Here is a 12,618-nt window from a genome sequence, read left to right as displayed (position 1 = left end):
CCTGAGCTTCACTTTGATCATAATCAATTGTTTGAGGTGAAATGTAATGCTATATGGCTTTTAGTGCCGGGATATCCCAGGACAGGTGCGGCTTCCCACGAGCAGGTCTTTTGATTTGACGCCCAGAGGCGACCTGCACATCGTGGTGAGGATGAAATGATCCCCCTGTGGGTGGGGGCGGTAGAATAACACCCACGGTATCCCCTGCCTGTCGTAAGAGGCGACTAAAAGAGGCCCCAGGGGCTCTGAACTTTGGAGCGTGGGTTGGCGACCACGGGGCCCTCAGCTGAGTCCTGGCATTGCTTCCACTTACTTGTGCCAGGCTCCTCACTTTCATCTATCCTATCCGACCTCCCTTGGTCAACTCTTGTTCTTTTCCGACCCCGATGCTATTAGGTTTGCGAGGGCTAGGGAGTCTTTCATTTTCACGCCCTTCGTGGCCCTTGTCTTACTTTGGCCGATATCTTCATTTTTCGAAGTGTCGGACCCCTTCCATTTTTCCTTCTGATTAGTGTTATATAGAGGATGGTTGCCCAGTTGTACTTCCTCTTAAAACAATAATCACCACCACCACCACCTGAGGATGAAATGATGATGAAGACATCACATACAACCAGCCCCCGTGCCAGGAAAATTAACCAATGATGGTTAAAATTCCCGACCCTGCCGGGAATCGAACCCGGGACTCCTGTGACCAAAGGCCAGCACGCTGATCATTTAGCCATGGAGCCGGACAATTGTTTGAGGTGATTTCCAGGCTTTGTGTCTCCATCGACAGTACCTGTCCGTTGAAAGCTCCACAGTTCCATTGGCAGGAGAAGGAGATGTGCTTTTCTCTTCCTCATCTGATAAGAATTACAGGTCTGAATTTTCTAAGCACTCTAGAAAATCTACTGGTAAATCTGAAAACAATGAAAAACATTTCACATAAGTGTTCATTTACAAATATATTTCTAAAATTTCAAGGTTATGTTAAAACTATGGCGTATGTTAAATAATTGCTGTAAACATAGCAGTTAATAATAACACTGCAATCTGTATTCATACTTAAAGAAAATAATACTGTATATTCCTTTTCGTGGGCCATTTGTTAGTTGAGGAATAAATACCATAAGGTTAGCATATTTCAGTCCAAGCCCACACAGACGTATGGGCAACATTTTGTAAAGTTCTACAGTAAAATAAACAAATTATAATTGCTGTATCTATGCACCAAAAATAATATGGTATTAGTTTCCATATTATGTAGTTTGATATCAATATCTAACCAGATAAGGGAGTTAGGAACAGACCTACCCGAATGCACCGGTTGTCATAATGACTGCCAAAACCAGTAGAATCAACGTACTTCATGGAACCAACAAGAGGGAAAAATATCCTGGATGTGGTGCTGGTAAAACCAGATGAGCTCTATAGAGAAACCTAAGCAATAAATGGCAGTAGTGATCATGAAGCTGTTTTTGTCATAGTTAAAAATAAATGTGATAGAAAGGAAAGTCTTAAAAGTAGGACTATTAGGCAGTACCATATGGCTGATAAAACAGGCATGAGGGAGTTTAAAAAAAGTAACTATGTTAGGTGAAAAATGTAAACAGACTCTGGGATGGGTTTAAAGCAATTGTTGAGGAATGTGAAAACAGGTTTGTACCTTTAAGGGTGGTAAGGAATGGTAAAGACCCACCTTATTATAATAGAGAAATAAAGAGATTAAGAAGGAGGTGCAGACTGGAAAGAAATAGAGTTAGAAATGGCTGTGGAAGTAAGGAGAAATTGAAGGAACTTACTAGAAAATTGAATCTAGCAAAGAAGGCAGCTAAGGATAACATGATGGCAAGCATAATTGGCAGTCATACAAATTTTAGTGAAAAATGGAAGGGTATGCATACGTACTTACAGGCAGAAACATGTTCCAAGAAGGACATTCCAGCAATCATTAATGAAAAAGGGGAGTGTGTTTGCGGGGATCTTCAAAAGGCAGAAGTATTCAGTCAACAGAATGTAAAGATTGTTGGTTACAAGGATAATGTCCAGATAGAGGAGGAGACTAATGCTAAGGAAGTATTAAAATTTGCATATGATAACAATAACATTTACAATAAGATACAAAAGTTGAAAACTAAAAAAGCAGCCGGAATTGATAAGATTTCTGGGGATATATTGCCATATCTGAAGTACTTATTTGATTATTGTTTGGTTGAAGGAGCTATACCAGATGAATGGAGAGTTGCTATAGTAGCCCCTGTCTATAATAAAGGAAAGGGTGATGATAGACATAAAGCTAAAAATTACAGGCCAGTAAGTTGGATGTGCATTGTGTGTAAGCTTGGGGAAGGCTTTCTTTGTGATTATATTAGACATGTTTGCAAAATTAATAACTGGTTCGATAGAAAGCAGTTCGGTTTTAGGAAAGGTTATTCCACTGAAGCTCAGCTTGTAGGATTTCAGCAAGATATAGCAGATATCCTGGATTCAGGAAGCCAAATGGACTGTATTGCGATTGACCTATCTAAGGCATTTGATAGGGTAGATCATGGGAGACTACTGGCAAAAATGAGTGCAATTGGACTTGACAAAAGAGTGACTGAATGGGTGGCTCTGTTTCTAGAGAATAGAACTCAGAGAATTAGAGTAGGTGAAACTTTATCTGTCCCAGTAAAAATTAAGAGGGGAATTCCTCAAGGCAATATTATTGGACCTTGTATGTTTTCTTATATATATAAATGATATGAGTAAAGGAGTGGAATCAGAGGTAAGGCTTTTTGCACATGATGTTATTCTGTATAGAGTAATAAATAAGTTACAAGATTGTGAGCAAACTGCCACGTGACCTCGATAATGTTGTGAGATGGACAGCAGGCAATGGTATGATGATAAACGGGGTTAAAAGTCAGGTTGTGAGTTTCACAAATAGGAAAAGTCCTCTGAGTTTTAATTACTGCGTTGATGGGCCTTTTAATATAAGGAAAGATCTTCATTGGGGTAATCACATAAATGAGATTGTAAATGATTATGGTTATGAGGGTGTTTAGGTGTTGTAGTAAGGATGTAAAGGAGAGGGCATATAAGTCTCTGGTAAGACCCCAACTAGAGTATGGTTCCAGTGTATGGGACCCTCACCAGGATTACCTGATTCAAGAACTGGAAAAAATCCAAAGAAAATCAGCTCGATTTGTTGTGGGTGATTTCCGACAAAAGAGTAGCGTTACAAAAATGTTGCAAAGTTTGGGCTATACCACTGTATCGTAAGTGGTATGTTCCGAGTTGTCAGCGGGGGGATGGCGTGGAATGACATTAGTAGAGGAATAAGTTTGAGTGGCGTTTATAAAAGTAGGAAAGATCACAGTATGAAGATAAAGTTGGAATTCAAGAGGACAAGCTGGGACATATATTCATTTATAGGAAGGGGAGTTAGGGATTGGAATAACTTACCGAGGAAGATGTTCAATAATTTTCCAATTTCTTTGAAATCATTTAGGAAAAGGCTAGGAAAACAACAGATAGGGAATCTGCCACCTGGGCGACTGCCCTAAATGCAGATCAGTATTGATTGATTGAAGGGTGCAACAGCAACTAATGCATATCACAGAGTTTTGCACCAACTTATGCTTTAAAACTAAACAGCACAGAATGCTCTTGGTCACTACAATGAATCGTACCAACTGTTGAAACGTACCCACACAAACGTGTGGGTAGGGTCTGAAAGGGATAATTGCTACGTAGATAGAAGTATAGCTCATTTGTAGTTAAAATTTAGGTCGTATATTGTTGTTGTCTTCAGAATGACCTAAATTGTGTTAGATTCTCGTGAATGATTTACAGTGAAACCTCGATTCTCCGTTTTTCGAGGGACCATGAAAATAAAACGTACAACACGGGAAAACGGAAAATCCGGGAATGAATGAAAACCATCAACAATTTGGCTAAACATCACAAAAATGAAATATGTATAATTATATTCTTACAAAAACTCCTAAACTAAACCAAACCAAACTACAGCCCCAGTGGAACTTTGCCTGCCAAGCGACCGCTGCTCAGCCCGAAGGCCTGCAGATTACGAGGTGCGCTTGGTCAATGCGACGAATCCTCTCGGCCGATATTCCCGGCTCTGTAGATCACGGTCGCCATCTCACCATTAGATAGCTCCACAATTAAAGGTAATCGCGTAGGCTGAGTGGAGCTGGAACCAGACTTATATCCAGGTAAAATTGCCTGACCTGGTCGCAATCGAACCCGGGCCCTCTGGATGAGAGGCGGGCATGTTAGACCGCGAAACCGCATTAATTACCGGTACGCGAGTTCAAAATCCCGATACTTTATAAATTCAATTTTACAGGGGAATCTTCGTCAGTTTCCCGTGAAAACTTCTTTCAGTTCAGCAACTTTTGATTAGGCTAGCCAAACTCTTCGAAAAATCTAATAATAATCTAATCTATAAGCCAAACGACAATCGACCACAAGTAGTTTTTAATTCTCTCATCTAATAAAATAAAGCACATTAGATACAAAAGCACCCAAAATGATGGCGAAATCCTTTAATTTCTTAATCTTTCATTGTAATTTGGTCTCCGGTATACTGTTCGTAGTCAGTTTCTGGAAATCTCGTACCGCGCAAATTAGGCCTACATCGACTTTTAAAGGTTATGTTGAACTCGAAAACACGGTTTCGAATGTAAGTATCGATTCTTAAAAGTTCTTGAATGCATTATATTCAATTCTGCGCGTCACAAATCCAATCAAATAGGAAAGATAAAAGAAATATCAAAACTTCAGAAATTACGGTTATTCGTGACCTTGAGGTCATCTGGAAAGCGCGCTCGCTGCACATGTCAGTACGAGTTGATGATACCAACCATTTAAAACGTAACGTGCGCAAATAAAACGACTGCGGTTTTTGGTATTTTAACACGAAAACGTAAAATTCCCGGTCTTTCATTAGGACCTAAACAGTAATAGGCAATCCCAAGACCTCCCATAGCTTTCTTTTTTTTTTTTTAATGTAAGGTGCAACATCTATTTTGGTCTCGCTAACATAATCATGTACGATAATATCAAAAATACTGAATTTGTATTAAGAAGGAGCAGTTTCGATTCCTGCCTGAAAGCCCAGTTACTCTGCAGTGCCCTGAGCAAAGTGCCGAAAACCTCTTCGACAGTACGATCGAAAAAATGTAAAAATATAAACATCTAACCCTGGACATAATATGGACGTTTTATAAGTGCGAACATTTGACGAAACTCGTTCCGTCTTCAAGCAGAGGTGTCGAAATCCGCCGTGTCTCCTTGCAATTGTGACCACTCTCTGCTTTATGATTTTCCGAGATTCTCTAAACAATACCACCCGAATGCGACGCTAAGATCGTCCCTTAGGGAACGGCCATAGTGCACCGCTTCCCGCTTCCTGCTTTATCGCGGCGGGCGAGCGGGAAAGAAAAGATAGTGAAAACTGATTGGGGCGGCCATAGTGCACCCGCCTACCTGCGTTAACCAGCTCAAACCGCTTCTACCCGCTTTAACAGGAAATAATTTTTATTTCTTTTCCCCGCTTGAACCGCTTTACCGCCCAACACGCCCGGTCAGTCTGCTGTTTATCTTCCGACTGCGCACGTTGTTCTCACTCTTGCTTTTATAAAATAGAAGCGGATAAAGATATTTTAATCTCCAAAGTATTTATGAAAAGTGTAATTTGGGACAAAAGGTTGCAAGCCCATGCCAACGTTGTTGACAAAGCATGGAAGGAAAGAGCTGCTGAAATGGGTGTTGAAGACGGTACGTGAGAAATAGACAGTACTTTTATTATTATTATTATTATTATTATTATTATTATTATTATCAACAAAAATTAAATCGTCATTATTATATCAAACAACTACATTAGTAGTCACTAAACATTACTGCATTTCCCAGTAATGTGTTTTCAGATATTTCCTAATAGTTGAATAGTTTTGAACGGGACTTCAGATGATCAGCGAGTTATTAACAGTGTAAAACTAAGTAAATAATCAATCGATAAACTGTTTGTTTTCTCAGATGGGGTTCTGCGGAAAATGTGGAAGTATCTGAGAGAACAATTCGCCATAGAAATGGGAAAGTTCTCTCCCTGTCGTTCAGGTGATGCTGGCGGTCATCCAGAATTCAAATGGCCATATTCTAAATCACTGACGTTTTAAGTGGGCACCAAGAACTACATCGAGCAACTTGAGAAACAGTAAAACTCCAGCTCATCAGGAAAATGAGCATTCTGAAATGGTTGCTCACACTGCAGCTGGGTGTGGAGAGTATTCAGGAAGTGGAAAAAAACGCACAGCTCAGGAAACACAGCAGGATGAAACCATAGGCTTGCCAAAAAAAAAGGAAGCGAGACGAACTAAGTTCAAAGTATAACCAGAAAATGATACTGATTGAGAAAAAAAGGCTTCTTTGTTGGAACGCGTCATACAAGAACGCAGATGTGACCGATGTGACAATGATGATGCATTGTTCTTTCGAAGTGTTTTGGCTTATGTAAGCAAAATACGGCACTATTAGAAACTGCAACTCAGAAATAGAATTCAGCAATTAGTTGACGAGTTCGTTTATCCGAATTTCCAGGATATTTCACACATTCCCAGCCCTAATTCCAGTCATGGTGGTACTTCATACTCAAATGAACAGACCGTTCAGACCGCTCTTCATGGTGATGCATTTGAGACATTGTGCAACTGTTAGGTGAATTTGTGTTACGTTAAAAAGTGTAATGCTAAACATTTTCATTAATATTTACTTCGTATTCATTCTCTAATAAAATTAGTTTTGAAAAAGTGTACTTTTAACGCTTCCGCCATTAATTTATCGTTGAAATTAAATGTTTTTATTTTGTTTTATAAGACGATTTACGTCGCACCGACACAGATAGGTCTTATGGCGACAATGGTACAGGAAAGGTCTAGGAGTGAGAAGGAAGCGGCCGTGGCCTTCATTAAGCTACAGCTCCAGCATTTGCCTGATGTTAAAAGGGGTAACCACGGAAAACCATCTTCAGGGCTGCCGACAGTGGGGGTCGAACCCACTATCTCCCGAATACTGGATACTGGTCGCACGTAAGCGACTGCAGCTATCGAGCTCGGTAATTAAATGTTTATAGCCCAACTATTGTTATAAAATCCTGTTCAAAATTACCACATTATCTCATTTTCCCTTTTGTATAAATAAAACAATCAAAACTAATACCGGTAATTCAAAACTACTTTCCTCAAAGTTACCGTAAGACGTTCTTCTGGAAGAATTTTCTGTTGGTGAAAGTTGCACCATCCTTTTCTTATCCGGTATTCGATTTTGTTCAAGATGTAGTGTGTTCATCCATTCGGAAATATTCGTAAAATTTCTCGGGGTGAGCTTTCAGTTGAGGTAACAAAGTACGTTATTCCCCTACTTTAAGGCGAGTTCTGTTCATTTCGTACCGCGCGAGTTGGCCGTGCGGTTAGGGGCGCGCGGCTGTGAGCTTGCATCCTTAAATAAGGCTACGGCCGCTTCCTCCCAACTCCTAGGCCTTTCCTATCCCATCGTCGCCATAAGACCTATTTGTGTCGGTGTAACGTAAAGCCACTAGCAAAAAAATGTTCATTTCGTGGACGTTTGTAATTCTTTCTTGTTTAATTTTATGGTAAATAACATCTGTTGTCAACAACATACAGATTAGATCCTCGCGTGACACCTCTATCTTGCCTACTGACAGATGCTTCCGGCCTTCCGCGAGCGGTGCACTATAACCACCACCAGCTAGAATCGCGCGGGTTCACCTCGCTGCTTGCAACTGGCGCGGTTTACGCGACAAAGCGAGAAGCGGGAAGCGGTGCACTATGGACGTACCCTTATGCACGTTCACCGCCGATCGCTTTTCCAGTACAGTACTTGCTTTAATTATCGCAGTGACGGGGCGTTAACGCCAAGATCCATAAATATGCCACAGCCGTCCTTTCGTGAGATACAGTTTATTAAAGAACGATTGATCGAGGATTTAGCGTTGATGGGACTGGAATTTCTGGACGGTTGATCCGGGAAATCGTTTCTTCGAGGAACGGATAATGCGGGACTTTTACAATGTGATTTAATTACGATGCTCGCGGGACCACGTAATTTGAACGCATATTCCGGGAAAACGTATTTTCCGGGAACGGATAATCGAGGTTCCACTGTATTTATTGTGCTGTAATGAGGGAATAGGTAGTCTTCCTAAGAAACATGACTAACTCCAGTTAGGGAATGCATATAATGTTGTGATAATGATATTTCAATGAAATCAAAGTATCCCAACCTGTTATGCCATGTCGTATGTGAAGTGATTATGAGCGGAATATTTTAGTATCTTCGATAAAATGTTGAATGATGTGTTAATATATGGAGGTTGTACGTCGTCATAAAGAGTTAGAATAATGTTAGATATGGATTTGGCAGCAGACATGTTGATGTTAGTTAAGAAGATATTGATCCAATGACATGAATGGTCGAGAATAAAATGATTTATGCGTCAAAATAAGTTATCAGTCACGAGTCGTGTAACTCATTGCTGAGCGTCGTGACCCCATTTGACTTCACACAATATTCTTGATTAAGCGGCACCAACTTTGACTGTTCAGCTTCTCTTAAAGCCTGCTGAAGAGTCAGACCGGTGGTATGCAGAACTTGATCAATCCACCTGTTCGATGTCCTTCCTCGTGGTCTTCTGCCGACAACTTTGCCTTCCATGATACACTTCTCCAGATTTTCACTATCCCGTCTTACAATACGTCCGAAGAAATGGACGATTCTCTTTATGACGTGAGAAGAGAGACGTTTGGATATATTCAGTTCTTGAATAATAGATGTCTTAGTTCTTCTTTCCGTCCAAGGTACACGGAGCATCCTTCTCCAACACCACATCTGAAAGGTGTCGATACGGTACTTATCTCTTGCCTTGAGGAAAATAAGTTGGAATACTTGAAAGAATAGGAAGGTACATGATATGTAATGAGGAATGAATTGAAGGAATATGTATTGCTACGATGATATAATAGATGTAATGGAATATTTGAAGAGAAAGATGAGATTATTGATGCAAACTAGGATTGTATATATTTATGTTTTCTTAGTTGAGAATCCATATCGTATGATAGTGATGCCATATTGCAATATTTATAAAATAATATGGCATGATAAGATCATCAAAAGAAATCCTTATGAAATAAGTTGTTCATTGACTTGACCATTTTGACTTGGTATTTCTACTGTAAAATTGCATTTTCTTAAAAATTAATTATGGCATAAGTAGGTTAACATGGATAGTTATTACTATTTTCTATAGAGAATATAAGTGAATTGATATCACATAGTATCTTTGAGAACGATATTCCCTACATATTTAATTATTTCACATGAGGTCACATACTGATTTTTAGACATACTTGAGAATCTAGATGGTAGGTTATGTTCAATGACTGGTTTATGTTGGAAAATGAGTTAATATATGACATGATATTGGTCTATTTTAATTTCAAATGAATAGTAGCACGTTTGCTATCGATTAAGAAACTTATCGTTTTCCAGCAGCTTAACTTGTGATACTCCAAAAGAAGATGTATAGATCTTGTCCAAAGAAGTACTAAAAGAATATTGACATTGACAAAACGAACGAACATAAATAATTGTAATATCTTAACTTAACCATTAATTTCCCATGCAGATATGCATTTATTTTATCCGTTTCTTGTATGAATATTATATGAAAGTAAGATAATAGTTCATTTCAATTGTGATGTTTTTTTAATGTGCAAAGAATATGTGATCATTAAAAATAATTTAAACCTCAAGGTCAAATGCTAATCGATTTCTGAATTTTAACTTCATAATTTCATTTTCCTTTACCCACATTTTAATATTTTTTGAATAAATGATAGAAGTTAAGATGTATACAAGATGTTATTTATAATTTCGATAGTAATGTATTGTAAATTAGAATTCGAGGCGTTGGATTATCAATCTTCTTGCAGCCCAACGATACGTCGGATGGAGATGTCCATCATGGTTAATGATAAATAAAATGTATGTTAGCATATCGCCGTTATCTTGATCCCACATAAAAAAATATATTATGAACCCTGAGAAACTGGTCAGGATTTCTTTTACGTGAACCAACCTGGATGCAGGAAGGGCGTATTAGTTATTATTATAGTGTAAATGTACATAATATTTAGCTTTTTACTCGTACATAAATGGCCACAATTATATTTCCATTTACATGCATTGCGTATATTTTTCAGTTTGTATCTTACTTTTTCATTATGACTGTCTCTTTCTTTTTTGCCTTTATGCTCCGGATTTCTTTTAGGTATTTTATTCTATTGTATTTGCTGAACTTGTTTGCTTTTTTTCTTCATTACACTTCCAAATCTGTAATTTTATCTTTGATTTTATAATGGAATTGTACCTTTCTTTTATATATGTATTATGTGTAAATTACATGGTTAAGTGTAAGAGAGGGTCACGAGTTCTAACTTCGCCACTGCTAAAGTTAAATCAGTAAATAATAAAATCTGTCCCGCAGTCTTCCTCTAGGTCTTCTTCTCTTCATCTCCATTTCTAACACCTTTCTTGGTATCCTCTCTTCTCCCATTCCCTTAACATGTTCGTACCATTGTAACATTGATTTTTCTATCTTTTTCTGTAACGGTACCTCATCTGTCATTTCCCAAACTCTCTCATTTACTCTGTCCATTCTCGTTAAACCTACTCAACACCTTTGAAACTTCAATTCCACTGCTTGTATTCTATTTAAATCCCTCTCCTTCAAAAATTTGAAATTTTGGTCCTGTTGAAAATCCTTTTAGTGTCGTGGAGTTTGTGGAATTTCTTGAATTTCTAAGAAAGAATATGAACAAATATTCCAACTAAAATGATTGAAATTTATTTTATGAAATACTTCCTCTCATGCAGAGGCTGCCTTGTGACAAAGTATACTTTTACATTTACTTTTAGAAGATAAATAGATATACTGTACTCGATAAATGTTGAAGGTAACCTACTTGTAACAGTGATTTCTTAGAATTATCAGTGAGCCCCTTAAGGCTATGATGGCAATCTCCCGTAACGCTGTAACTGGCAGAGACATCTGTTTCCAGAAATTAGCGGCGAAAGCGGGAATCGTTCCCCTTGCTCCAATCATCAGACCTACTATGTCGGTTTCCTCTATCTGGTATTTCTCCCTGTAGTAAGGAATTGTTGGTAAGTAAATATTCCTTTTCTCTAGGTTAACATCTGAGGGCTGCGACTTATGGCTTTCAAAGCGAATTGTGGGGTCGATGATGTAACCTCTCTTCTTATTTTTGAAAGCAATGATGTCAATCCTTCTGTGGCTTCCGTTGTCCGCTAAGCCATGAACCTCTTCAAATACCTGGAAACCATGGTCTTTTAGCATTGCCGCAATTAACGGGCGAATGTTATGGTGACGCGCATTCCTTAAAAGTTCACCATGTGGACAAGATCCCAGAACATGCGCAAGAGTTTCAATCTCCTTGAGGCAGCGCCTACAAAGGGAATCGTTCCGAGATCTTCCCGGTACTGATCTAACTGCTGAAATGTTTGCTGTCATCTTAATTGCTTCACGCCATTCACTACATGATAAGCCTTGATGGTCTCGAATCCAGGAGTTGGCAGGAGTATATTCATTGTACAAACATACACCTTTTCCTTTCTGCTGCAAGTTACACCACTCACTGAATGCCCTTTCTCTCAGTACTCTTCTCACTTTTCTGGCATCTGTTATTTCTAGGCATGGATGCAGCAAATTGTCAGATGGAGGGATTGTAGTGAGTTATTTCTTCTTTCAGATTTCTTGTAGCACGGATGTATTCGTCACCTGAGCTTAATAGTTAGTACCTTACAGATTTTAATGTGCTGAAGATGAGCTTCCCAAGTGGCGCATAAGAGTCCCAACCCCTTATATTTTTTCTCAGTGTAGACCATAGAACATGGTATTTCGTAGAATAGAATTAATGTTTCAACTTGTATTATTCCAGGAAATTGCAGATAAAGAAATTGCTGATTTCCCTCGCGACTCCTGCTTTACTCGAGTCCGCAATCGGTGTGCCATCACGTCTCGACCGAGAGGAGTGGTGCAGAGGTGGAGACTAAGCAGAATTGCTTGGCGACATCTCGCTGACTACAACAAGCTGGCTGGAGTACAGAGAGCCATGTGGTGAACGAAGGACTCGACAGTGTTGGCTAGTGAGATAGTATTTCTACAAAGACTCTTTTATATTTCTTACTGTGAGAATGATTTAATATCGGAAGATCATTGAGAAAGTGGTGTGTGAATAAATAAAAATTATAGTTGTGTCATTTTGACTACTTATGTAATTTCTAGCTACACCTATCAGATGCATTGCCTTGTACCCTTTCTCTCCAAGAACTTAATCGGATTTCTGTGATAAAGTTGGGGTCCCAGCTGTTGTGATATTGCTTCCGCTAACATTAAGCTCCTCTCCTTCAATTTTTGCTGTCCAGCTCACTCGGTTAACTTCGGTTCTTTGTTTCATTCTACCCCTAAGATGATGTCTACGAGGGCTGTAGGCCTAAATAAAGTAGCGGCAACCGACATTCACAGGAGAC

General features: G+C 39.0%; 1 protein-coding gene across 1 annotated transcript in view; it reads left to right on the top strand.

Moving 5' to 3' along the window:
- The window catches only part of mRpS14 (mitochondrial ribosomal protein S14), a 29,189-nt gene extending 16,835 nt beyond the window's left edge, over window positions 1-12,354 (top strand). Inside the window, exon 3 of the mRNA XM_067158524.2 lies at window positions 12,027-12,354. Within this exon, the coding sequence (XP_067014625.1) occupies window positions 12,027-12,209 (183 nt within the window). The 3' untranslated portion in view covers window positions 12,210-12,354. The remainder of the gene's footprint in view (window positions 1-12,026) is intronic.
- Window positions 12,355-12,618: the final 264 nt, after the last annotated feature.

Source organism: Anabrus simplex, chromosome 14 (assembly GCF_040414725.1).
Source record: "Anabrus simplex isolate iqAnaSimp1 chromosome 14, ASM4041472v1, whole genome shotgun sequence".
In the NCBI taxonomy this organism is placed as follows: domain Eukaryota; kingdom Metazoa; phylum Arthropoda; class Insecta; order Orthoptera; family Tettigoniidae; genus Anabrus; species Anabrus simplex.
Note: the sequence above shows the minus strand (reverse complement) of the source record. Positions and strands in the feature narration are given on the sequence as shown.